The sequence below is a fragment of the Bidens hawaiensis genome, unplaced genomic scaffold (genome assembly GCF_021521415.1).
Source record: "Bidens hawaiensis isolate Kalapana, Puna unplaced genomic scaffold, B.hawaiensis_p1.1 tig00005780_1, whole genome shotgun sequence".
NCBI classification, from domain to species: domain Eukaryota; kingdom Viridiplantae; phylum Streptophyta; class Magnoliopsida; order Asterales; family Asteraceae; genus Bidens; species Bidens hawaiensis.
Genome location: NW_027491379.1, coordinates 756603 through 784288, shown reverse-complemented (window position 1 = coordinate 784288; position 27686 = coordinate 756603). Strand labels below are relative to the sequence as shown.

The following is a 27686-nucleotide window of genomic DNA, read 5'->3' as shown; positions in this document are numbered from 1 at the left end:
AATAATAAAATATAAAACTATTAATAAGAAAGATAAATGCATTTAATATGAGAGAGAGGAGGGAAAATTTTGTAAGAAATATTTTGATGATGATATATGTTATTAGAAAGTTTTATTTATTATATTATATAGATATAGATATTGTTTTTTATGTTCTTGTTTATATGAATAGATAACAATTTATTGATTTTGTCATCCATTCCTCTAGTTGACTTATCAACGTGTGATTCGATTACATTTTTTTAGATTCTCACACGAAAGAAAGTGATTTTAAATGATGATCACTTGTTCTTAAAGCTAAAAATGCATCACATGTTCTTTTTTTTTTCATTAAATAAAAATTACTAATTAAGTTAAGTTATCAGTAAGTTGAGTCCATATATTTGACAAAAATTATGTGAGATTTCTTAATATTTAAATACAAAAAAAAATAAGCAAATCCTTTAACAATATAATCACCTCCAACTAACTAGTTGTTTACCCGTCTGAAGAACGGGAACATCAACACGAGAATGTAACGGCTATATTAATTCAGTAACACCACAACCATTTTTGGAAGTAAAATTGGCTGCTACAACGATTAAAGTAACATCTTACATATAATGATCGAAATATTTCAGAATTGCTTTCACAAGTATTTGTAGATAATCAACTCGTAACACAGTATAACATAGTGGAAATATAGTGGAAATAGAACTTGTTAATTGAAAAAAGTTGCAAATCCAAACAACGCGCATGCTTGACCAACACATAAGCATATTAATACCAAATTAAAATCATCAAACAAAGGGGGTGTGTCACTTTTTAAGAAACTCATGTATTAGAACATGATTAGATCTGATTATTAGTGATGTAATCGTCTAGATTGTGGCTTACCTCAACTAAACTTGTAAATGTCAACTCAACCAACCTTTAATACATAACTAAAAACATCTAGACACAATTACGAAGTTAGTCGATGATGTTTCATTAAAGTAACAAGATTGAGTACTAAGGTTTAAAGTTGCAGGTACGGGTACTAAGGTTATAATTTTGTAACAATATTAGGTACTAACTTTAACTTTCGCTAAAAGTTAACGAAACTAGCGTTAACTCACCATCGTAACGCTTTTTAATTTCATAGGATATAAATCTTAAGAAGTTTCATATGATCTTTAGCGCAACTAGTACACTCAACTTACTTATTTACTTAGTAGTTTTTCTTTAATAATAACAAAAAAAAGAACATGCGATGCATGTTTAGCTTTAAAAACATAAGCCATCATTTAAAAACATTTTCTTTCATGTGAATCACACGTTTTAAAGTCAATTAGTGAAATGGGTAATGAAAATGATAGAACTATTATCTATTCACATGACCAAGAATATAAAAACAACATAAGAACAAATAGAAAAACAACTGTGATTCTATTACGTTTTTATGTTGTTTTTATATTCTTATTTGTTATGGATGCTTCTTATATATATTGTTTTTATATTTTTGTTCATGTGAATAGATAACAGTTTTATTGATTTTGTCATTCATTTCTCTAGTTGACTTATCAAACGTGTGATTTGATTACATTTTTTTAGATACTCACATGAAAGAAAATGATTTTAAATGATGATCACTTGTTGTTTTTAATGCTAAAGATGCATCACATGCTCTCTTTTTTCAGTAAATAAAAACTACTAATTAAGTTAAATAATCAGTAATTTGAGTCCAGTTAGTTGCTAAAGATCTTGTGAGATTTCTTAATATTTATACACTAAAAAATAAGCAGATCCTTTAACATTATAATCACCACCAACTAACTAGTAGTTTACCCGTCCATTGAACATGAATATTAACACGGGAATGTAACAACTATATTAATTCAATAACACTACAACCATTTGTGGAAGTAAAATTTGCTGCTACAACGGATTAAAGCAACATTTTACATATAATGATCGGATTATTTCAGAATTACTTTCACAAGTATTTCTAGATAATAAACTCATAACACAATGTAATATAGTGGAAATAAAACTTGTCGATTAAAAACAATTGCAAATCCAAACAACACGCATACTTGACCAACACATAAGCATACCAATACCAAATAAAAAGCATCAAAGGGGCCGTGTCACTTTTTAAGAAACTCATGTATTAGAACATGTTTATATCTGATTAATAGTGATTTAATCGTTTAGATTGTGGCTTACCTGAGCTGAACATGTAAATGCCAACTCAACTAGTCTTTAATACAAAACTAAATACATCTAGACACAATTACAAAGTTAGCTCATGATGTTTCCTTAAAGTAACAAGATTGGGTACTAAGGTTTAAAGTTGCAGGTATGAGTACTAAGGTTTTAATATTATAACAATGTTAACTACTAACTTAACTTCTGTTAAAAGTTAAAAGGAATTTGCGTTAACTCGCCGTCGAAACGCTTATTAATTTCGTAGTATATATTAAGAAATCTCATATGATCTTTAGCAACTAATTACACACAACTTACTTATTTACTTAGTAGTTTTTCTCTAATAATAACAACAACAAAAGAAAATTTGATGCATGTCGGCCGACCCCCCTTCACACTACATAGGTCCGCCAATGCTTGTATTGTATATGTTTGATCTATATATATATCAAGAAAGACACAAAGACAAACACGATTGAGTACAACAGTTACAATGACATACACTACAACATATGATCATGATAAAATACTCCAAAACACATTGTGCATGTTTCATGATCCACAAGACTGAATAAAGAACTCAAGACTCATGTAATCTTACTCTTGCTTCAACATAAAATTTAAACATACCGATTTTATAGTTTTATTTGACACTACAGAGAGTTTTGTTTTGGCAACCAGACATGTTTGCGGTATTCTCCCAACGCCCATAAGGGAAAGGTGTTCCTATATTCCGGATAATGTAGCATGCAATTTTTCATGTACACTCCCGTTATTTCCTGCAAATTTAATGTCATTAGTCTAAGTTATAGGACCGAAAGGTAAATTGGATTTTAATAATTCAAACTTTGTCTCATTATCGTATGAATTGTCATTGACTAATCATGTGTCATGATGCACATTATTAAAATTTCCTATGGCATACATAAAGTAATAGTTACTATATCAAAATATACCTGTTGAGGGAAGTCTCCATTATCCATTTCTCCATTGATGAGTAATTTTGCTGCCTTGTGTAGTGGTGTTAAATCCCTTTTGGCCTTTTCAACAAAACATGTTTTGTTAACATTTTCAATTTTTTTCTATTTCTTTCCATTTTGACGCATGAACGTTGTGTGTGCGTGCGTACATGTTCTGCTAGTACTTCTTTAACTAATTAGAAAGATACAAAAGTTTCGAACCTGTCCGCCCAACAGAAGACCTAGCATGGCCCATGAAGTTTGCACCAAATTTGTTCGATTCCCCTCCAAAGGTATGAACTTCTGATCATATGATCCAACAACATCACAATAAGAAATAATAGAACTTTATACGCATGCGCGTTTTGAGTAAATTCGTTGTGCATGTGTTTATGCTTGGTTGCATATATTAACAAAAAAAGACATTCTTAGATAATTGGTTTTGTTGTGATAAGTATGATTTTTTTATCCAAAAATTAAAAACTCGTCAATGTGCGTACCTCTTCCGGGCATGATTCAAAGCTCTCTCCCCATCCACCTTCTGAATTCTGTGTGGATAGCAAAAACATGACACCTTTTCGAACTGTCGCACTATTTTCATATGTTTTCCCACACGATACTAATCCTTGCAGAACAAAAAATGTGCCATAGAGAAAACAAATACCCCAATAACCATACCACGAGCCATCATCTCGTTGCTTGTTTTCCAAGAAACATATGCCTTTTGCAATCGCAACACTTATTTCTTTCTCACGATGCCCCGGATGCAAGTCTTTAAATGCTTGCAAAGCTTGAATTATAGAGCCAGTACATTCAACATGTCTAACACCACAAAATAACAAAATACACATAATTTTTTGGCCTAAGTAGACAAAATCGAATCGTTGCAAGCGTTTTTTTCTCAATCTTTTAGGTTTATTTTGTAGAAAATCATCTTCCACAAGTTAATAAAAATTAAATGGTTATAACTTATAAGCTTACTCTTTCTCAACCACAATGTCAGCAAAAAGTTCTGAAGGATTCAGCATCTGAAACACAAACCGAAAGTAGTCTAAAATCATATTTATCATTAATTCATAATCAAAATAAGCACCAAGCCATACCTGTAGATATGGTTTTGGAACCGGTGGCTCCCAGATTGCGAAACCACCGCTTTCGGGACTCTGTTTTGTACATGCACAACAAATAGTTAATAACTAGTAGAATATTCAATGAACAACAACAATAATAATAACTTGTAAAATATATGTACTTGTAAGTAAAGGAGGACATTCACAGCATCATATAATCGCTCGACTTCAGCCTTAACTCCCGCAATCTCTTGTGGCATTTGGGATAAAGCCAATAAACACTTCAAAAGAAATCATGTAAGCTTCTAGTTCAAGAATTCCTTTTTTTTTTACAAATATTAAAAGAAGAGTAAACTATGAGAAAGATCATCAATCTACCTTTAAAGCTTCTGCAGTGCAATCGGATACGACCCATCCATGATCTTGATCAGAGAACGTCCATGCCCCTTTTGTAAACTGACGACACATTTTTGTGAAATCCCCTTTGGGATTCTCTTTGATCTACAAAATCCATTTAACATTAAACTTTCTGAGGAACATGAAACAAAGAGTGAAGCTAACCTGTGACTCTTTCAAGTAAAAGTGAGCTTTCTTGAGGGAGTCTCCATACTCATCAACCATATTACTTGCCAAAATCGCCTGCGTTACAAGAGCGCAGTCCCATAACTGACTACCAAAACTTTGCATCTTCATACCGTCCTCGGCCACCCATAAATAATCAGGGATTCTAGCAAGGTGTCGTTTGAAGTCGATCCCATTTGGATCCTCAGCATAAAAGCTCATTATTTGCAAAGCCTACAACAAAATCTACAAGTCTAGCTAGCAATACTTCAATATTATTAATTATATGTGTTTGTTGATCAAGTTACCTTGTCAACACAACCCTGAGCCATGTAACACCCGTTTTCAGCTCCATAGCGCATTAGTTCAACGACTCGTTTGAGACCCTTTTGTCGTATTAGCTTATTTAAAGGCCATCTTTTCATAAGTGGTTCAGTAAAATGATGAAGACTGTCCCATAAGAGATCTTGTAAGAAAGAGTGAGGGTAGTATAAATCCACCTACACATAAGTGGATACGGCTTAGCCAAAAATGTTTATAGTTTACGAACTTAACATATGTATTAAAGCTTTATATATTGATTCAACGACTAAGAGCAAATGCTAATCGTACCTTGCAACAGTTATGTCGTTGTTTGTTCCAATCAATCTCGTGATAAGGGACGGTATGAATCTCTTTTCTTAAAGAGACAACAAGATCAGTGATAGGGCCATGGTAGCTTTTACCATACAAGTGTGACATTGGCATGTATGTAGTTCTACAATAACACCACATTTTTGCTGAAAATACACAAAACCATTATTAGTTATCAATCTAACTAAAGCTTAATCATTTATTCATTTCAAGATGTAATTTTATAAACACAAAATAATTTTTTCTTAGTTTTACCCGGATGGTACGGCAAAAACGAAGGAAAAAGCCAAAATTCTGGAGGGAGAGGATTGCACCCTTCCCATTCATACACACCAAGCACCTATAAAATCCACATGATTACATGAACATTATATCAATGTTTAAAAAAACATAATAATATAGAGCATATATAAACTAATGTTTATGCTTTGTATGCTCTATTTGTTGTGGCTAGGGAGCTTTAATATTTTCCTAGTGTCCTAACTTTTCGATGTTTCTATATCTAACCAAAAGGACTTTCTATTGGGTCGGGTCATAGAATTCGTTTCCTAGATGAAATTGTAGCTAAGCGAAATCTACAAGACGCAAAGATGCATACCGCAAGATAAACCTTGCCCCAAGAAGGGATGGATGTAGCACCACCATGATCAAGTATCCATTTACGGGCTCTACCAAGCTGCGTACTCTCTCCATCCACGTCAGCGTCAGGTGAACCTTCTCCAAGAAGTCTTAGAGCCACGTAGTTCAAAGCACTCCCTATCATTTTACTTTTTCCCGATATATAGAAACCCCATCCGCCGTCTTCATTCTACACGTATCACCATCATTATTTATTAATGTTCCCAAAATACTTTATATGCATGTACATGTATATGGATATATAAACATACTTACTTGATGGTTGTACATGTATCGAATCATCTCTTTTTTGTGTTCTTTTGTTAAAATCGTGTCCATTGTACCACTAATGTACAAAGCGATAATCTGCGAGTTTAGATTATGCAATATCCTAACAATTAGAGCATAGTTTTTACTGCATCTTGATCTTCAGAATTAAAATAAATGATAATTACCAAAGGTGGGGTGAAAAAGTGTGGACCGGAATTTTCAGCTGGCCAGTGACCGTCCCAAGCTTGAATTGCGCGATTTAGTCGAACTGCCTTTTTAACTGCTACCGTTACTGCTTCATAGTTAACATCTTCTTCATCTTCTAGTCTTACCAGAGGTTCAGTTAGAAGATCAATCCCACTTTCTTTGATAAGCTATGATCAACCAACAATCTTTATTAATTTATGAGAAAAGAAAGAACAAAACAAAGTATTCATTTTTTTCAACTATAAAAAATTTTACAATAAAAAAAAAATAAAATAGTAAAATACAATCTTTATTAATCTCTTCTAGCATTCTTAAAAGAATATAAAAAAATATGTAGGTAAACGTTTAAAACTAAAAACATATGAACAAATTATTTAATGGTTATTATATGTACATAGCATAGATATTTATATTTAAGGTGTTTTTTTAAATGAATCATGACCAGATCGAAAATTGAACGATTCAGGTTTTTTTTCCTTGCAATATTTAAGTCATACATTAAAATCCGGGTAACATATTTAACTCATTTATCTAAATGTGTTAAACATGTTAAGTAGTAATCAAGTTGTAAATCGAGTTGTTGGGTTGGTAAAATAGGTTAAACGGGTTAGAAGGCGAGATATGACCACACCAAAATCGTTATATGCTTAAATATTTAATGAAAAGGTTTAGCAAAGGCGTACCTGGGTACGCATGATCAAGTCACCACAACAATGGACGTCTAGCTTCTTCTTATCAATCAAGAACTGCTCTCTAAGCTTTTCGATATGGTCACGCTCTTCTTGGGTGCCTGCATCTTGATCGAACTCCCATATTTGTCTTCCAACAAAATTGTTGGTGCTATATAGATATTTATTACCATTTCCATCACCAATTTCCAAGTTTCCATTTTTCTCACCAATCTTTAGTTTCCACATCTTATATTCCGTTCAAAAAAGATTATTAGTGTCATATCATCGGCCTTGCCTTACGATGAGTGTCAAGCTAGTATATGTTTTCAAGCGGACACAAATTAAGTCGATATTTCAAATGATATACTATGTGTACTTAATATGCCGTATGGTATTTCAAATTAATACTGAACTAGTACTGGGAACTCACAACTACATTCTTAATTAATTGTGAGTTAACTCAGTTAAGTGTGTCGGTTAGTAAAGTAAGTTAAGAAAATGATACAACTAATTTAACTAAGAAACTAAATAATCGATGAAAACATAATTTGTACCTTATCTATGTGTTAGAGAGCTAGAACAAGAGAGGTTGATTATGGTTGTGTGTTGTGGGCTTTTATTTATATAAGCAGGAAAATGTGGGTGCTTAATGTTTATTTTGACGAAACACATTTATCACATTTACTCTTGAAACGTTGCTCTACATACGGTAGTGTGGGTACCACACTACTACCACCCTTCACATAAGTACTTAGTTTATAATTTATAAGGTTACTAACTTTTGAACCCGTGTATTACACGGAATTTGTCAAATGACCAAAATTTAGGTATTTAATCATACGTAATTTAAGGGTTTTCTTTTGAATTTATAGATTAACTTTAATATAATCACACACACTTCAAATGTTACATATTTAAATTTTCTTAAGATTGAAATAATGTTTTAAGATGACATAAAATCAATTATAAGTACCTAAACATATTAAAGATGTTTTATATGATCATTACGAATGTACGTTAAATAGTGTTTTGCAAATTGTCAGATTATAAATATTGTATTTATTCAACTAAATTTTGGAGATATGTATTACAAACATGTCACTAATTATAATACGATAATGGTTCGTAAACCATTATTTAACTAATTTAATAATTTATTGTGTGATTTTAAACTTATTATATATATGTTTTTTTCAAACTTATGTTCAAACTTTCTATATCTAATAGTAAAATTAGATGTAATGTGTTAGTAAATATTATTATGATTTAAATTATATTAAATATATTTTTTTTTCATATGAGTTACAACTAATGAGTCATATTAATTAAACTCTTGGCACATGGATAACATGGATTAAGGAGAGTGAAGAATAGAAAATATGAGAGAAATTAATGTTAAGATTGAATATGGTTATGACACATCATCATTATTATTTTTGTTTATTAGTATAGGTAGATGTGTAGTAGAGGAGCTACAAAATTGGGTGATTTGTATCATGTGGCGTCCAGTCAGCAAAACATGGGTTTTTATTTTAGGGTATAGTGGTGTTGTAGCCCAATATATATATACAGAAGAAGGTTAAAATAAAAGGACAAGTTTTCGTAAAAAGCGTAGGAAAAGATCTGAACTTTAGATGGATTATAACAAATAAGGGTTGGATCTTCATATATATATATATATTTTAATTTGGTAACTAATTATCATAAAAAGGGTCCTATTATATTGGATCTGGATTTTACAATTCTGGAAGCCACAAAAGTCACCAAACGTCATTGAAAACTCAAACAGTTGCCGGCTTCATCATCGCCGCTCCGGCGATCGACGTCGGAATACAGAGTTTCACGAGATTTATTCCAGTTGAGATTCTTCGATTGCAACAATTTTCCAGCGAAACAGGTGAATCAAACAAACATACAATCATAGTCACCAGAAACAAGTTACAATCGCTGCTCAAAATATTCAACACCATATCAGAACGGATCATTTAAACTATCTCAATGAATGTACTCTCAGAACGGTAGTGTTTTTGTTCAGTATTGGTAGATGAATTATTGTTTTTCTTTATTGTAATTGTGTTTTTGTTTATTGTAATTATGTTGACAAACTTTTGATATTCAAGATACTGTGTTTTAGTTCTTAAATAATTGTGTTTTTTTATATGTATGCGTTCATTGTTCTTGAATCAAAAGCACGCTGGAATATAGTTTATAATGCTTAAGATAGTGTGTTTTAGTTCTTCGTATTCAAATTATTGTGTTTTAGTTCATAATGTTGTTCATATATTGGCTTGTGAATTGGGTTGAATAATTAAAAGATTTTAGATAGTTGAGCATATTTTGGAAGTTTCAGATAAAATTGCATAAAAATAGGAGCTTCCATGATTATTACCAAATATTATATGACAAAAATACCCTTTAACACATCAATTTTAGCCATTGATTATCAAGATCCTACCACTCAGATTCCTTCATACACATTTTAGACACACTCCTCTTTTTACAATAACCTCTCCCTATACACACACACACATGTCTATATATACCACACACAACACAAATATTCATCGCCTCACCCCCCCTTCTTCGCCCCTATTATCACCGGGGGGGGGGGGGGGGGGTCCTCCATTCGCCTATTAAATTATAACATATAGTTTGAAGAACAATTTAATATTATAAAATTTTCATGTACGACCATAAGGTGCTTGTGTTTTGTTAACATAAGATGTGTCAACATTCATCCTTTTACAAAGGATTGATCCTTTTGGGGCATTTTGCATCTTTTAGAGATTATCATAAATGATTTTAGATACATGTTTAGTGACGTGTATGATAATTATCAAACACGAGTGACATTAATATAAAAATTGATGCATGTGATTATTTTTTTATCTTAAGCTACGTACGTGATGTAAAAAAATAGAATTAATTTGCTTCCAAGTTCCATATATTTATACTTTCTCAATATTCAATATTTAGTAGTATTTAATAAAATAAAATTTCATATTCCCTCAAGCACATTATTTATTATGCTAGGAAATTTTATTATGAGCCGGTAAAGTTCTCTCTTGTACGTTATAGTAATTAATATAGTTATTTTTTAAAGCAAGTATAGTGAAATTTGTACATAATTTCAAATTACTATGAATTTTCTCTGATACATTATACTTGTTTTGTGACATTTAAATAATCGTTTCGGCGCAACTTGTTACCCATTTACATATCATTTGTTGTAGTTTCATTATTTAATTGAAAAATCCGAGTTGAATTCCGCTATTAAAACTTATAAATTTGAAATATTAATGTTGTGGACCGTAAAACGACACATTTGTATACTTTATTCTTTTCACTAGCCGACACGTTCATGATTTATACAAGTATATTGCCATCAATGTCGTTCCGTCGATTTTAACTTTGTTTAGTCGAATTGGTGTCGTGACCCAACCACCTTCCTTTTCTAGCTTCAACCGTGAATTTATATAAGTATTTTTGGGGTTGTATGTCATTTTCTTTATCATCATTTTTAGTGAGATCCGGTTCATTCATTTTGAGGTCTTGTTTTTAACCCTTTATTTAAACAAACGATGCAATATGTAGTCTGGCCCCGTTAGGTTTTGGCTGTGTGTAATTAATTATTCAAGTACAACTAGTACCGCTTAAAACGAATGGTATTTATTATAATTCATAGCAACAACATATGTGACCTTTTCTTTTTGTCTTTCATTGTTTACCAGATATTCATATCCAATTATCCTAAACCATTTAAAAGAAACTTTACAAGAAGTTAAAAAAATATATCTAGAAGTTCCTGTCTCATTTTAAAACTATTTGAAGTATTAAACTAAAATTCTATTATCTATGTTATTATTATGATGTTATGTACTCTAAACATTATTAGACGACTGGTAGGATTATTATGTGTTAAAACACTGTTAACAGTTGGTGTATAGGTGTTACGGTTATGGCATAACCGCCTAACACTGTCACACCACATCTATTTCAATCAAAATATGTGTTCTTGACTTCTTGTGTTCGTGTCTTGTGTATGCTGATCATAAAATATGTGTATTCAATTCCACTTTCTACCAAGTAGTATGAGATCCACTAGAGTTCTAAGGGATTATAATGTGATTTAAAAAACCCGGAGATATTGTCTTTAATCAAGAAATATGTTGGGCAAAGAAACCGTTGTAGATCAAGAGTCAACACCCTATCAGGAACTGCATATGGGCTCGATTAATACTTTCAGAGATGATCATGACAATATGAAGAAGAATATGCAACAATCATGGCCTGGTATAGAACTAACATTGAGCGCCAACGATCACAATAGCAAATAAAAGCTAGGGGAGTTTATGGTCCGATTTTGGCCTTCTTCAATTTTTAGGTCAAACATTAGCAAATCGGTTTTATCATTGCAAAATGAAACCAAATCGTTGAAAATTTAAAGCAAGTCAAGCCAACATTGACCAACAGTTAGTAGGAACGTAATTTCCAAGTTATGTGAATTACGTTATTTAATTAAATTAATTAGAGATAAATTAAATGAGTTGTATTTAATTTATGATAACTAATTATATTAGTAAATAAACATGCGAGTTTTATTTGTTATTTATTTAAGAGTGCAAGTCTATCTCTAATTGTACCGAGTCGTGGTTTATATAACCTAATCAAAGTTGTGATTATGGTTATGAGTTTGTAATCAATTTTAGAGTTATATATATTTTTTTGGGTTATAGACTAAGAATTATTGAATCCAAATTCATTATTTTAACGAGTTATATCAATTCGATCTTGACATGTCTGCTTCTTGGTTTCATGGTTCGGACCTTTGCGGTTAAACAAAAAATGGTACTGTAGTTTATTTACATTTTGGGTAAACATGCTTGATTGATAAAATGAAAAAATAACAAAACTCCCAAAATATGATACATTTATCATAGAAAGCATAAACTTTAAATAAAACTCGATAGAGCACGTATCATATACGAACTAAAAATATATATATGATAAGAAATTATATTTATAACCATGGAGTAAAAAGACCTCTATGGGATGAGTGGTTTTTTTATTTTTATTCTATGGAGTAAAAGGATATGTACCGACTACCGTTTATAAATTTTAATTCAACAGCCCACTTGCAATTCAACTAGTAGGAGAGGCGGCACAAATTCTGGTGGCGATGAAGTTCGGTGAGACTGAATATCTAACGACTTCATATGTGGAAGTTGAATCTAGATTAGGGCTTGCGGAAGTCAAATTGATGAATGGTCAAGTTCTTAATAGTGAGGTTGAATCTAGATTGAAGGGAACATGTCGTGAATTGAAGGCACGGTAGTTGAGCAATTGATATGGAGGTTGGATGTTATAGAGACGTAACTGAAGGTGTAAGTTCGGCAGAAAATTGATAATTAATATTGATTGCAATTGATTGTTAACCTCATTGTAACGTCGCTGAAGACACGCCTGAGATGAGTTTGAAGGTCGCCGGCGGTGACTGAATTAATTATAACGGCGTCTCCTTCGTTTATGTATAATTACCATATTGTCCATCAAATATGTTTTACATGTTATATAGAATATAGATATAGATATGGATATAGATATAGATTAAGCCCACTTGTTTGTACTTAAGTTGACCCAATTCTCACTTACCCATCACTCAATCGGTTATTTTAAAATTTCAATTCAACCATGCTTGGTTTCCCAACATAAAAAGAAACCGGCTGACCAAGAAAATAAAATAATAAAAAAACATTTATAAACGTTTCAGTGAACACTAGGGTGTATATGAGTCGAGCTGACCTTGAGCTTGACTAAGCTTGTTTTAAGCACTTTTGTAAAACTCGAGCTTAGTTCGTGAATTGTTTTTTAAAGCTTGACTCGTGAATTATTTTTAAAGCTTGACTTCGACTTATTTATTAAGTAAATTATATATGTTTTTTTTATAATTATTTCTATATACTTTGAGAAAAAAACCTTAAATGCGTTTAAGCTCCGCTAGAGCTTGGTTGTGCAACGTGAAATTAAAACATAGAAGTCCAAAATATGTAAAATTTAAAAATACATAAAATTCGGCGAGTCTACACGGGCTTTCCATACCCGGTTTGAGCTCAAATTCAATAACTAAACGAACTTTAATTAATATTCGGGTTCAAAAGTCTTGCTTTTTTCAAACTTTTTAGCTCGGCTCGTTTACACACATAATAAACACAGTTAATTCAAGTAATCGATCACTTTACCTTTCTTGAGATCGGAGAAATATAAAACATAATCCATTTCGGAAGATATAACACTACCCGTCAGTCCCATCTTAACACCATACACCTTCATTTCTCCACCGTCTGATCAAATCTCCATCGTCATCTAATTTCCGTATCCGTTCAGATCCCGCCACCTGTCACTTACCTCCTAAAACACACGTTCTTTCATTTGAAAGCAACCACTGATATCCAGTCTCCAAGTATTCACTTCCCTACCGTCCGATCATGTGTTGATTATTCTATAACAACCTGCACCGTCACGCACCGGAAAATTACTTCTTGAGGTTGTTTAAACCACCTAAAACAGATAAACTAATACTTTTTCCGATCAGAGAGTTATTATTATTATTATTGTTATTAAAAATGGCGGGGAAATTATCCAGTTGCCTTTTGAGCCATGGATTGAGTGTGGATAATGATTGTAAGCATCATTATTACAGTTTGCGGTTTTCTAATTCTTCTTCGTTTTCTCGGTTGCGTACGGTGTCCTGCAAGTTACGTCAGCGTAACTCTAGGTATTGCTTTCTAATTTCGTTTTTGAATCATTTCGTGTGTATTAATTGCCATTGGATTGTTAGAACCTTATTCCTGTATTGATTTTGATTGTTTAGACTTTAGACCTAATTACAGTATCTTATATTGCCTCAATGTGTTGGTAAGTGAACAGGAACACCCGTTGACGCATTGTTTGAGAAATTAAGCAGTGACTTGACTAGGAGTAGGTTAGGGCTACTTAATTGTTACATTATTAGAACCTAATTTCTGTATTGATTTTGATTGTTTACACCTAATTACTGTATGTGATGGTGTCAATATGTTGGTAAGTGAACACGAACACGCATTGTTTGAGAAATTAGCTAGTAATTTGACTAGGAGTAGGTTAGGGCTACTTAATTGTTACATTATAAGAACCTAATTTCTGTATTGGTTTTGATTGTTTACACCTAATATCAGTATGTTGTGGTGTCAATGTGTTGGTAAATGAACACGAACACGCATTGTTTGAGAAATTAGCCAGTGATTTGACTAGGAGTAGGTTAGGGCTACTTAATTGTTAAATTATGTTCGATAGGATTGTAGAACGAAGCTGAAATTGGAGGCAAAACCTTGAGAATTGTAAATGTGTGAATTAATGGAGGCAAACTCTGGCATTGGATTGTTAGAACCTAATTTTTGTATTGATTTTGATTGTTTAGATCTAATTACTGTATGTTATAGTGCCTCAATGTGCTGGTAAGTGAACAGGAACACGCGTTGACGCATTGTTTGAGAAATTAAGCAGTGATTTGACTAGGAGTAGGTTAGGGCTACTTAATTGTTACATTATGTTTAATAGGATTGTAGAACGTATCTGAAACTGGAGGTAAAACCTTGAGAATTGTAAATGTGTGGATTAATGGAGGCAAACTCTGTTATTGGATTGTTAGAACCTAATTTCTGTATTGATTTCGATTGTTTAGACCTAGCATCCTGATTGAATCTTGGATGCTTCAGTGTGTTGGTAAATGAACATGAACACACATTGTTTGAGAAATTAAACAGTGAAGAAAGTATTATTTTGGGGCTACTTAATTGTTGCATTATGTTCAATAGAGTTATAGAATGTATCTGAATTTGGAGGCAACACCTTGAGAATTGTGAATTAATTGTAACAGTTAAATCAGACACCTAAACAACTCTAGGTATTGTTCTTGTCTCCTTGGCATTTCTAGCTTCGGAGTATGGATTTATTTGTATTTCATTGTTTGGAAGAAGGTAGATGGATTTGTGAAACCTTGAGAATTGTAGATTGGTTGTAACAGTTAAATCAAACACCTAAACGAAGTGTGAATTAATGGAGGCCAACTCTGGCATTGTATAATTAGAACCTAGTTCCTTCATTGATTTCGATTGAATAGAGATTAGACTTAGCATCCTGCTTGATTTTGTTACCTTTTTGAATACTACGGTGTCTCAATCTGTTGGTAATTGAACTAGAATACACATTGTTTGAGAAATTATCCAGTAATTTCACTAGAAGAAAGTATTATTTTAGGGCTACTTAACCTTGAGACTTGTAAATTGACTATAACAGTTAAATTAGACACCAAACACACATTGTTTGAGACATTAACAGTAATTTGACTAGGAGAAGCTATCATTTTAGTGTTACTTAACCTTTATAACAGTTAAATCAGACACCTAACACACCTTGTTTGAGAAATTAACCAGTAATTGACTAGGAGAAACTATCATTTTAGGGCTACTCAATTGTTATGTCACGCTCAATAGAATGTATCTGAATTTGGAGGCTAGACCTTGAGAATTGTAAATTGGTTGTAACAATTATATAGAACACCTAAATAATTGTGTGAATTAATGGAGGGAATCTCTGCCATTAGATTATTAAAACCTAATTCCTGTATTGATTTCGATTGTTTAGACCTAGCATCCTGATCGGATCTTATAGGGTCTCAATGTGTTGGTAAATGAACACGAACACACATTGTTTGAGAAATTAAACAGTGATTTGACTAGGAGTAGGACTGTAGGAGAAAGTATTATATTAGTACTACTTGCTCAATAGAATGTATCTGAATTTGGAGGCCAAACCTTGAGAATTGTATATTGGTTGTAACAGTTAAATCAAACACCTAAATAAACATGTGAACTAATGGAGGGAGACTCTGGCATTGGATTATTAGAACCTAATTCCTGCATTGATTTTGAATGTTTAGTTTAGACCTAGCATTCTGCTTGATTTCGTTACCTCTTTTAATACTGTAGTGTCTCAATGTGTTGGTAATTGAACAAGAATACACATGGTTGTCAAAATTACCAGTAATTTGACTAGGAGAAACTATTATTTTAGGGCTACTTACTCCTTACATCATGCACATTAGTTTCTTTTATCAAATGAGCATTTCTGAAAGTGAGGAAATGATTTTTAAGAAACAGTTTATACCTGGAACCTTGTGGAAACAGGTTAATCTGTGTCGCTAATAATCATCATGACAAAGCAGTTTTTTTAATGAATAACTCACACACTCTTCACCTTTATTACAGTTGGGACTTGAACCCACATCCACTAGGCTGATGGCACCTCAGATATACATTGGATACTGCTAAGCTAAAATCCCGGTACCTTGATAAAACAGTTAAGACTTAAGCGTCAAGTATTATTTCCATTTTGTGAAGGTGATGCGAAAGCTAATGGGGTTATTATTAGTATAAGTTGGTAAAAACTTAATGTTTAATTGTATAGTGGGTCAGAATGAACTGTGCCTCCTTTAAGGATCCTTGAAATGGACATGGGCATCTAGTTAATTGACTCTCTGATCAAACAGAAATAGATACTACTATATTTAAATGCTTGAATATCTCATTGCAAGTTAGTATAAAAGTAGTGGATTAGATCGGTTTAGGAGAATTAACATTTTATTGGTGATGATAATATGAGATTAATCTTTTCAACTACAAATTTATTTGGCACTACTGCTTTCATCATTCTGTGACTAAGAAGCATGTCAATTGGGTACATACTCAGATCAGTTTGACTTTTAAGTTTTAATATTCCTCTTCTACTTCATTTTTGTTACAACTTGCATCTTATTTTTCCATCTTTTGTGATTGACTTGAATTTTCATGAAATATTCATCTGGTGCAGTGTACCACAGCCCAGGAAGCCACAATCAAAGAAAATTGTCCCGACACCACTTCCCCAAAATGACAACCTCATGCCTGATGACAGTGAACTTAGCGATTCAGAAAATATAGATGACATCTCAAATGTGTCTGAAAAGTCAACATCTGGTGACATTGTAGCAATTCAGCGTTTTGATGATAGAAATTCAAGCAATACACTGACCCAGGTATGCCTCAACAATATTCATACATGTTGGTTTTATACTAGGTATCCTTGTCACATCTGTTTCCTATTATGTTCATCCTTTTGAGTTTAAAACACAAATGCATTATATACTTCATCTTGTTTCTCTATTTTCTGGTAAAGAGGTCTGCATAGTTTTTTTCTCTTTGATGCATTTTTCTTTTAGCATTCCTAATAAGTAATCCATCTGCTCCATAATTGACATTGGCCATCCCTTTTTTGTGCCTAATTTTATCATCTTAACAGTCTATTGGTGCAGATAAAGGGGACGGACTCTCAACTGTTCCTCTTCAGGATGTAATAGGGATGATACGTAATGCCGAGAAAAGTAGATCCTTTTCCCTTATGTGTTTAAATTTTATTTTGTTTCAAAATACATGATATTTTCTATAATTTCTAGCGACGTATGTAACTTTTTTCTTTTTGTCTTTCATTGTTTACCAGATATTCATATCCTTAACCAAGCTCGCATCCACGCAATTGAAGATTTAGAAAAGATTCTTGGTGAGAAAGAATCCTTGCAAAGAGAAATTAACATTCTGGAAATGAGGCTGGCTGAAACTGATGCACGGATAAGAGTCGCCGCACAAGATAAAGTACACGTGGAGCTATTACAACACCATTTAGAGAAACTTCAAACAGAAATGTCTAACCGAAATAGAACTCCAAATGCAATTCAAGATATTTCCCTCCGGTCTCCTGATAGACAAACCCGTGCTCTTAGTGAGGAACTGAATGCATTAAGGAATGAGAACACATCATTAAAAGATGATTTAATGACAATTAAACAGCAGCTTAATGACGTTAAAAGAACAGATGAACGTGTTGAAATGCTGGAGAAAGAACGCAAAATTTTGGAGGCTTCACTAAAGGAAATGGAATACAAGCTTACTCTTTCACAGGATGACGGTGCACAACTTTCAACTTTGAGATCAGAGTGTGAAACCCTTTGGGATAAAGTAGAACATTTGCAAGTATTACTTGATAAGTCAACTAGTCAAGCTGATCAAGCTATTTTAGTGTTGCAACAAAACCAGGAGTTGAGGAAGAAGGTTGAAAGGTTGGAGGAATCTCTTGAAGATGCTAGCATATACAAATTATCATCTGAAAAGTTGCAGCAGTACAACAACTTAATGCAACAGAAAATAGAACTACTTGAAGAACGACTTGAAAAGTCTGATGCAGAGATACATTCTTATGTTCAGTTATATCAAGATTCGGTGAAGGAATTTCAAGATACACTTGATAATTTGAAAGAAGAAAGTAAGAAAAAAGCATCAGGTAAACATGTGGATATGCCATGGGAGTTCTGGAGCCGTTTGTTGCTCATGGTTGATGCTTGGTTTCTTGAAAAGAAAATTCATGGGGATGAGGCTAAGTTGCTAAGGGAGATGACATGGAAGAAGGATGCACGTATTCATGATGTTTACATGGAATGCAAAGATAAGAATGAACGTGAAATTATTGCTGCTTTTCGCAGATTGACATCTCAATCATCCGGGTATATATTATCTTACAGTGATTCACATTTTCAACATGCTACTGTATAAACCAATTAATTTTGCTCATTGTAGCCCAGGATTGCATATCATTCATATTGCTGCTGAGATGGCTCCGGTTGCTAAGGTAAACCTTCTTGTATAGCGCACTGTGCATTTCCTTCAATGTGGATTTGTGGCAAGATTTGTCCTTTTGGTATAAACTGTCAAGATTTTGGCAAATTATATCCACTTTTCTTTTTCTAAATTCTAGGTTGGCGGTCTAGGGGATGTGTTGTCTGCTCTCAGTAAAGCACTACAGAAGAAAGGACACCTTGTGGAAATTGTTCTTCCTAAATACGATTGCATGCAGTATGAAAGTATTCAGGATTTGAGGGTATGTCCCCCCCCCCTCTTTAACTTGATCATCATGTCAAATGAATCCTAAGATTTTTGAATACTGCTCATGTATATCTATTTCTGTACAGGTTCTAGATTTAGTGGTGGAGTCATATTTTGATGGCCAAATGTTCAAAAATAAAATCTGGATTGGCACAGTTGAAGGTTAAAATCTTCTCATCTTGTATATACGCATCTAATTTCAAACAAATTTTTTTTGCTTGTATGATGATGTGAAATTAAAATCTTTGTTTTAACTTTTCATATTTAGGGCTTCCCGTTTACTTTATCGAGCCTCTTCACCCTGCTAAATTTTTTTGGAGAGGAAAAACCTATGGGGAACCTGATGATTTAAAGCGCTTCTCCTTCTTCAGTAGGGCAGCACTTGAGCTGCTTCATCAAGCTGGCAAAAAACCAGATATTATTCACTGTCATGACTGGCAAACAGCTTTTGTTGTATGGATGATTATGTTTTGGTTTATAGTATTTTTTTTTATCCCATCTATAGGTTTGTAATGATGATATTATCTTGTATTTTTGTTATTCAGGCACCCCTTTACTGGGATCTATATGCACCCAAAGGACTAAATTCTGCTAGGATATGCTTCACATGTCACAATTTTGAGTATCAGGGAACTGCACCTGCATCAGAGATAGCATCTTGTGGTCTTGACACTCACCACCTTAATAGACCAGATAGGATGCAGGACCACTCGTCACCTGACAGAATCAATCCTGTTAAGGTATTGCATTTCAATATGCTTTTTTTTCTCCTTTTCACGATAGTTTGCGTGTACTTGCTAACATGTTCTTATGATGTTTTAGGGTGCAATCGTGTTCTCTAATATTGTCACAACGGTATCACCAACATATGCACAAGAGGTGCGGACTTCGCAGGTAATGATATGTCATCAAGTTTACTGCATTTAATGTAAAAAAAAAGTGTATGTCATGCTTGTGAGTGGTACATTTGAGGAAATTTTAATCTATCATACAGGGAGGACAAGGGCTTCATGCAACCATTAATGCTCATGCTCAAAAGTTTGTTGGGATTCTGAATGGAATTGATACTGATTATTGGAATCCTGCTACTGACAGTTTTCTCAGATTCCAATTCAGTGCCAATGATCTTGAGGGAAAAGCTGAGAATAAAAAAGCTTTACAAAGACAACTTGGGCTTTCTTTTTCTGATAGCAGGAGGCCATTGGTAACTTTCTTGTCTCCTTGAAAACCTTATTTATATGTCACATTTGTAAAACGATATTTGCATAGTAGCATATTAATGTATCGTTTCACAGGTTGGCTGTATAACAAGATTGGTTCCACAGAAGGGTGTGCATCTCATCAGACATGCAATATATCGGACATTGGAATTGGGTGGACAGTTTGTATTGCTTGGTTCGAGCCCTGTGCCTAATATCCGAGTAAACTTCTAACTTTCTAGCAAAAACTCAAATCTTTATTCTGTTGTATACTTTTAGTATGTCAATGCACATATCAGAAGATAAAGCATACCTATCTAAGCTTTCATTTGTAGATGGAATTTGAGGAGATTGCAAAAAAGTTTGAAAATCACGAGCATGTTCGCTTGATTCTCAAGTATGACGAGGCTCTATCGCATTCAATATATGCATCATCAGACATGTTCATCATCCCATCTATATTTGAGCCTTGTGGCTTAACACAGGTGCGCCATTTGTAGATTCGATTGAACAGTAGCATGTTAATAGCTGATTCTGCCATTAGAAGACGGTTTAGTTGGCTATGATTATTATTAATGTATTATACTTATTTGGTTCCTACATTTTCAGATGATAGCCATGAGATATGGTGCAATCCCCATTGCCAGAAAGACAGGGGGTCTAAATGACAGGTGAAATTGTTATTCGATTTCAGACATATACCGTTGAGATTAAATTTCTGGGAGTTTAATTCTCTAAATCTCTATTTTTGCAGTGTTTTTGATGTTGATGATGATACCATTCCAGCTCAGTTAAGAAATGGATATACGTTTGTAACACCAGATGAGCAGGTAAATATCCGTGTTTGCATATAAAATATTTATTTTCATTGTTCATGTTATCTCATGTATTTATACACATTTTGATATAAAATGTTGACACAGGCATTTAACGGTGCTTTTGACCGTGCATTCAACAACTACATGAATGACAATGAAAGTTGGCAAGAGCTAATTAACAAGGTCATGAACATAGACTTCAGTTGGGATACATCAGCATCACAATATGAAGAACTTTACCTACAATCTGTATCCCGAGCCCGGGCCGCTCGTCAGGCAGCTGGCTAATCTGCCCGTTTCTAAAACCTAGAGCAGTTTTCTCCGAAAATATACACTTTTGAAGGTGAACATTGCATCAAAGGGCTATATGGTACTAAAGTGAATTGCAAATGTTACATCTGCAACACAAGACCACAACCAAATGGTTCATAACCCGATAGAGAAATTTGAGGACACTAGTTACTTCCCGTCACAAATGGTTTATTTTGGTGACTGAAACGATTTCTTACGGATGTAAATCATGTGCATATGTGGTTTTACAGAAAAAAACATTTGATAAATTTTACACTGAGGTTCTTATTCGTATACATGTAAAGATGCATATTTTTTTGTTAATAAGATCTAGTGATTCGTTAAATCTTTATCGTGTTTTTTTTATTGATACTATGCTGATTAGAAGCCGAATGCATGGTGTAAAGCTAGAGTAAGTTTGAGTTAGAATGAATAACTTTTAATACAAGCCAAAAGGTGTGGCGTGTGCGTGTAGTTCATTTGCCATAAAAATTAAGCCGAAAAACAACCATATATATCATTTAACATGAAAGTTCAATGCATTTATTTTCCAGGCACAAAGTTTGTAGCATAAGACCACGCGTTGTTGGCAACAGGGTCGGCAAGGTGGTCAGCGAGGTTCTCCAACGGTCCCTTGCCGGTCACAATGGCTTGAACAAAGAACCCGAACATAGAGAACATGGCTAGTCTTCCGTTCTTGAGCTCCTTCACCTTCAACTCAGCAAACGCCTCTGGGTCATCGGCAAGACCCAACGGGTCAAAGCTACCACCAGGGTAAAGTGGGTCAACAACCTCACCCAAAGGCCCACCGGCAATTCTGTAACCCTCAACCGCACCCATCAAGATCACTTGGGTGACCCAAATGGCCAAGATGCTCTGAGCATGGATCAAACTTGGGTTACCCAAGTAATCAAGCCCACCTTCGCTAAAGATTTGGGCTCCCGCTTTGAACCATACGGCCTCACCAAACTTCACACCGTTACGGGCCAAAAGCTCTGGGAAAACACACCCAAGAGCCCCAAGCATGGCCCATCTAGAGTGGATGACCTCAAGCTCACGGTTCTTGGCAAATGTCTCTGGGTCAGCAGAAAGCCCAGCAGTATCCCAACCATAATCACCTGGGAATTCACCAGTGAGGTATGATGGGGCCTCCCCAGAGAATGGGCCCAAGTACTTGACACGGTCTGGGCCATACCACGGGCTTCTAGACGGTGCAACCTTCTTGGGTGCTGCGGATCTCTTCATGGAAATCCGCCCATTTCCAAAAAGCTCGGAACCGGATGGAGCGGTTTTGACCGCTTGTCCGGCAAAAGGGGATGAGAGAGCCATGGTTGAAGCAGCCATTGTTAGAAGATGTTGTGATTTTGAGAGTTGTATGTGTGAATTTTGAGAGTTTTATTTATAGGGTGAAAGGCTAAGCCTTTAGTTATCTAGAGATATATGTATCTCTATTGTGATTGGTCACACAAAATTTTAGTATGTTACATTATTAAATGAAGCCAGCTCTCTGCTACACAAACCACAAGTTTTTAATATTATTTCCACCTCATTTGTCTTGGACAAGTATGTTACATACTTATGTGTATGTTATATACTTATATGTAAATTTGAGCTGCAGGATATTGATTTTTAAGAACTTGACATCTTATCTTACTTTGCATATAAAGCATAATATTTTCTTTTATTTATAACTGAGTTTAAACAAGGCAAAAACTAAATCTAGAGAAAATGTCAAAGTTAACCATTTTACTAAGCATGTTAAACCTGTAAGAACAACTTCACTCAAATGCATTCGTTAACTTATACGCAATATTATGGTATCACGGTTCACATTAGTTTAACCCGTTGTTGATGAAAAAGGTTAGTATGCGAACAAAAATAGGTTATACTAAAGGAGTGATTTGTTTATGATGAAAGTATATAGAAACGAGACACCTATAATCAGTGGCGGATCTAGAAAAACACTTCAGGGGTAACCCAAAACAAATTAGTCGTGGAGCCGTCGATTGGGGGGGGGGTTGAGTTGTCGATTTATCCCTAAATGTTAAAAACAAAATCGGGTTGGTTCGTATTACATAATGAATAGATAAAAATCCAATTTTCTAATAAATAATAAAAACATGTCTATTATCATTATAAATTCATAATTAAATAAAATATTTTAGCCCTAGTCTCTCAGAGTTTTCATAACAATACACGGGTATGCCAAAAACATTTTATCAAGTATCTTATGCATACTTTTTCGTATATTCTTCGTTAATTGGTTTTCGCTAATAACAAACATTTCTAATAATTAAACCTCTTTTATCTCTATTGGTAATGATTATTGGTATTCTAAAAACATGTTAAATACTTACTATTATGTTTTTTTATAAGATAGTTGAAAATTTTGTAAATAAATAAAAATGTCATCAAATTTAGAAAAAAAAAGAAGAACTAAATTAAGATCAATAAATTATATGATACTAAAATAATAAACTCTTTATTTTTTAATTTTGATACTCGATTACTAATTATAACCTATTACTTATAAATAATAATTAAATATAGTAAATGTTAAATAAGGTTTCCAGCAACTATACTGTTTTGCTATGCCATTTTACACTCTTTAAATTTCCAACCATTAATGTAATGTAGCGTTTGTAATGCAGTAATGACAGGTGAAATGAAATGATTCATTACGTGGGAATGAAATAAGAGGTGTTTGGTTGCACAATAGAATGGAATCATCCATTACACATGGAATCTCATTCCATCAAAACCATTCCTTCCTACCCCCCCCCATTCTTCTTTTTCATTCCATTCCTCCTTCAACCTACTTTCTTAACAACACCATCATCTAACAACAACCACCACCACCACTACCATAGCCACCACCATCATCTGACCACCACCGCCAGTCCGCCACCGTCACCACCACCACCTCCGCCGCCACCACCACCTGACCGCCACCGTCGCCATCACCACCTACACCACCACCACCTTACCACCCAAGCTACCATTGCCACCATCGTCGCCATAACCACAACAACCATTGTCACCGTCGCCACCCGACCATAACCGCCACCACCACTATCACTGCCCGGCCACCACCACCGTCATCACCACCCTACCACCGCCATCACTACTAATGCTACCATCGCTTGACCACCACCACCACCGCCGCCTGACCGCCACCACCACCACCACCTCCTCGCCACCACCGTCGCCGCCACCACCACCTGACCGCCATCGTCGCCATCACCACCTACACCACCACCACCTTACCACCCAAGCTACCACCGCCACCATCGTCGCCATAACCACAACAAACATTGTCACCGTCGCCACCCGACCATAACCGCCACCACCACTATCACTGCCTGGCCACCACCACCGTCATCACCACCCTACCACCGCCATCACTACTAATGCTACCATCGCTTGACCCCCCCCACGCCTGACCGCCACCACCACCACCACCGTCGCCACCGCCACCACCATTTTCATCTCCAGAGCTACCACCACCGTCGTCATTTCAGGGTTTTTTTTTTGGTAAAAAATTTATATATTTTGAGATAGGAATATTTTAATTATTTCTATTTCATTCATAAAATTTTTTTCGGATACCAAACAACATAACGTAATTATTCATTTCATTTTCATATATTAACCAAACAAGACAAATGAATGGCAATGATCCATTTCATTCCTTTGTCCATTCCATTCCTTCTCCCATTCCATTTCCTCTTCATTCCATTCCTTTCAACCAAACATATAAAGACTTTTGTTTTTTCTTATTTTTTTTTTTACTCTCTCCTCCAACAATATGCATTTCCGTGAATATCATGCCTGCTCCTGCAGCCTGCAATTCCACGACGGAAAAGAAATCCGGTAATACAAACTTTACAATTCACTTTCTCTTCGTCTCAGGGGTAACCCGTATGTAAAACATAAAAGAAAAAAATAATTTTACACTAATTTTGGACCTTACCGACAAGGTTGAGGGGTAACCCGGGACCCCTCGACACTTCGTAGATCCGCCCCTGCCTATAATATATTTATTTTTCATGATTTTCAACTAATTTATCTTGTAAAATATGTAGGTTTCATTAAGAACATTTATGAGCGCTAACTAAACGTTTACAATAATCCTCGTTTTATTTTAGTCCTAATACTGTATATGTTAAAAAAATAGACAATCTTTTGAACACATATAAAGTTATATAACACATTATGCTAGGTTCCTCATAGTCACATATAACATATTCTCTAAGTGAATTGAGTTATGATTTATGAACAAAACATCTTTAAGTACTAGATTTTTGGATAGAATATATGAATATAAACAAAATTGTCCACGTGTCTTGTTATGATTGGTTCAGGGAAATTATCTTTCTTTGCCATCAAGATATAATCATATCACCCAACAAATATGACTCACCAATGAAGATCAAGATATATAAAGATATTGAAGATAAGCAAGAAAGCAACCAAGTAAATCATAACACTATTTATACCACTTTAAATAACTCATAAAACTTAAGCTGTCAACTTCTTTCTACTACTAATTAATTTACTCAGCCTATGGCTCTCTCATCTCCATTTGTCGAGCAAGCAGCCAAAACCGCTCCATCCAACTAAAGGTTACACCATCAGGAAGCCCATGGTACGGTCCTAACCGTGTCAAGTACATGTGTCCATTCTCTGGTGACACAAACTAGACCAATAAGGCAAACATATATATGTCAACTTATGTGATCAATGTTGTGGTGATAATAATAATAATAATAATAATAATAATAATAATAATAATAAGAAGAAGAAGAAGAAGAAGAAGAAGAAGAATTAGCAAAATAGGAAGAAAATTACACTGTTGTAGACCGAGCGAAACACTGCAACATTCGTGCTCTTCATCCCGCCATAACAAAACTCTCCTGAAATTGAAATAGTTGTGGCAGTTCCGTCGTTGGGAACAGGTCACCTAGCTCAACTTCCAATATCGACTCTTAACGTCATGCCAGAAATTGAAATAGTTGTGGCAGTTCCGCCATCCAACCACAATGTTCAACTTCCGGTGGTTGACCCATTCAAGGAACAGTAAGAAAAAACATATATAATCTTTCAGTCTAAAACTGTTAACCATTTATGTCACTCGTGACCCTAGCAACCAACACGGATATATTTTAGCTTTTTTATTATTCTTGAACAGTAAATGTTCATTTGGCAGTGTTATGGGCTTCAAATATTCTACATGTCGCTCTTGACCGTTGGCACATACACCGAACGGGTGTTAATTAAAATTGACACAAACGAAGCCACGAAAGTAACACTTTTAATTAACACCAGTTTAGTGTACGTGGCAACGGTCAGGAGCGACGTGTAGAATATTTGAAGCCCAAAACACTGTAAAATGAACATTTTATTGTTCAAGAAAAATAAAAAAGCTAAAACATATCCGTGTAGGTTGCTAGGGTCACGAGTGACATAAATGGTTAACAGTTTTAGACTGAAAGATTATATATGTTTTTTCTTACTGTTCCTTGAATGGGTCAACCACCGGAAGTTGAACATTGTGGTTGGATGGCGGAACTGCCACAACTATTTCAACTTCTGGCGTGACGTTGAGAGTCGATATTGGAAGTTGAACTTGGTGATCTGTTCCCAACGGCGGAACTGCCACAACTATTTCAACTTCTGGAGAGTTTTGTGGTACGTTGAGAGATCGGGTTTGATGATAATTAGTAGATGACGGTGGAGGGCTGAGTATGTTGACGAGCTGGAGGTGGTGACCGGTGATGGCCGATGGGTTGGAGGTGGTGATGACTGATGCAGAACTAGTGCTTGAAATCATGTGATAAATATATAGAATTATATATTGTGGATGAAGACTGTATAGAATATTGATTTGTCAATTCGACATGTACCAATTAGTGGAGGACAAGGTTCTTAATGATTGACACTTTATACGTAAAAAGTCTTATCGTTGACTGGGATCTCACGTGTTGCAAAACGTCTCATAGTAGGGTTCCATGACTGCACATAGGGTTGTGTAATGGTTTAGAATCGCGAGAACCGAACCTGAACCGCCAAAAAGACCGAAAATGGCTTAAAGTGGATTTGGAAGCGGACCCTGTTATTGTAAACCGGTTTGGTTCTAGAACCGATAAGGTCGGTTCCCGCCAATCGGTTATGTGCCAGAACCAATTGAATTGGTTATTTATTAAATGAGT

General features: G+C 34.5%; 3 protein-coding genes and 1 long non-coding RNA gene across 4 annotated transcripts; 1 reads left to right on the top strand and 3 right to left on the bottom strand.

Moving 5' to 3' along the window:
• Positions 1–3059: 3059 nt before the first annotated feature.
• On the bottom strand, positions 3060–7749 carry LOC143630632 (dammarenediol II synthase-like). Its single transcript, XM_077099599.1, has 16 exons — positions 7713–7749; positions 7171–7404; positions 6466–6654; positions 6287–6376; positions 5991–6200; positions 5648–5732; positions 5372–5538; positions 5068–5259; positions 4760–4993; positions 4577–4699; positions 4381–4479; positions 4232–4291; positions 4110–4156; positions 3629–3950; positions 3351–3431; positions 3060–3209 (listed from the first exon to the last, which is right to left on the bottom strand). Exons 2-16 carry the CDS (start codon positions 7402–7404, stop codon positions 3084–3086), a joined length of 2259 nt encoding a protein of 752 aa, XP_076955714.1. The 5' UTR covers positions 7713–7749; the 3' UTR covers positions 3060–3083.
• A 5871-nt stretch (positions 7750–13620) lies between these two features.
• On the top strand, positions 13621–21882 carry LOC143630718 (putative starch synthase 4, chloroplastic/amyloplastic). The gene is made up of 16 exons (XM_077099648.1): positions 13621–13933; positions 17065–17269; positions 17533–17614; positions 17731–18787; positions 18861–18912; positions 19039–19161; positions 19253–19328; positions 19435–19619; positions 19712–19906; positions 19989–20060; positions 20161–20370; positions 20462–20587; positions 20701–20850; positions 20975–21036; positions 21120–21195; positions 21289–21882. The coding sequence occupies exons 1-16, from the start codon at positions 13782–13784 to the stop codon at positions 21469–21471; spliced, it is 3006 nt and encodes a 1001-aa protein (XP_076955763.1). The 5' UTR covers positions 13621–13781; the 3' UTR covers positions 21472–21882.
• Positions 13956–14911, bottom strand: LOC143630720 (uncharacterized). The gene is made up of 3 exons (XR_013153226.1): positions 14827–14911; positions 14174–14524; positions 13956–13999 (listed from the first exon to the last, which is right to left on the bottom strand). It is a non-coding gene; the product is annotated as an uncharacterized LOC143630720 (long non-coding RNA).
• Positions 21883–21966: 84 nt separating the features above from the next.
• LOC143630719 (chlorophyll a-b binding protein 16, chloroplastic-like) lies at positions 21967–22869 on the bottom strand. Its single transcript, XM_077099649.1, has one exon. It carries the CDS (start codon positions 22816–22818, stop codon positions 22018–22020), a length of 801 nt encoding a protein of 266 aa, XP_076955764.1. The 5' UTR covers positions 22819–22869; the 3' UTR covers positions 21967–22017.
• Positions 22870–27686: the final 4817 nt, after the last annotated feature.

What these genes read in the sequence shown, in the direction of transcription:
- LOC143630632 (XM_077099599.1), bottom strand. Translation starts at nt 7,404, where the DNA reads ATGTGGAAACTAAAGATTGGTGAGAAAAATGGAAACTTGGAAATTGGT. An exon ending in ACTTTTTCACCCCACCTTTG is followed by an intron (nt 6,377 to 6,465) that starts GTAATTATCATT and finishes CTAAACTCGCAG; the next exon opens with ATTATCGCTTTGTACATTAG. An exon ending in GACATTGTGGTTGAGAAAGA is followed by an intron (nt 3,951 to 4,109) that starts GTAAGCTTATAA and finishes TTGTGGTGTTAG; the next exon opens with ACATGTTGAATGTACTGGCT.
- LOC143630718 (XM_077099648.1), top strand. Translation starts at nt 13,782, where the DNA reads ATGGCGGGGAAATTATCCAGTTGCCTTTTGAGCCATGGATTGAGTGTG. An exon ending in CAAGCAATACACTGACCCAG is followed by an intron (nt 17,270 to 17,532) that starts GTATGCCTCAAC and finishes TCATCTTAACAG; the next exon opens with TCTATTGGTGCAGATAAAGG. An exon ending in CTGATAGCAGGAGGCCATTG is followed by an intron (nt 20,371 to 20,461) that starts GTAACTTTCTTG and finishes ATCGTTTCACAG; the next exon opens with GTTGGCTGTATAACAAGATT.
- LOC143630719 (XM_077099649.1), bottom strand. Translation starts at nt 22,818, where the DNA reads ATGGCTGCTTCAACCATGGCTCTCTCATCCCCTTTTGCCGGACAAGCG.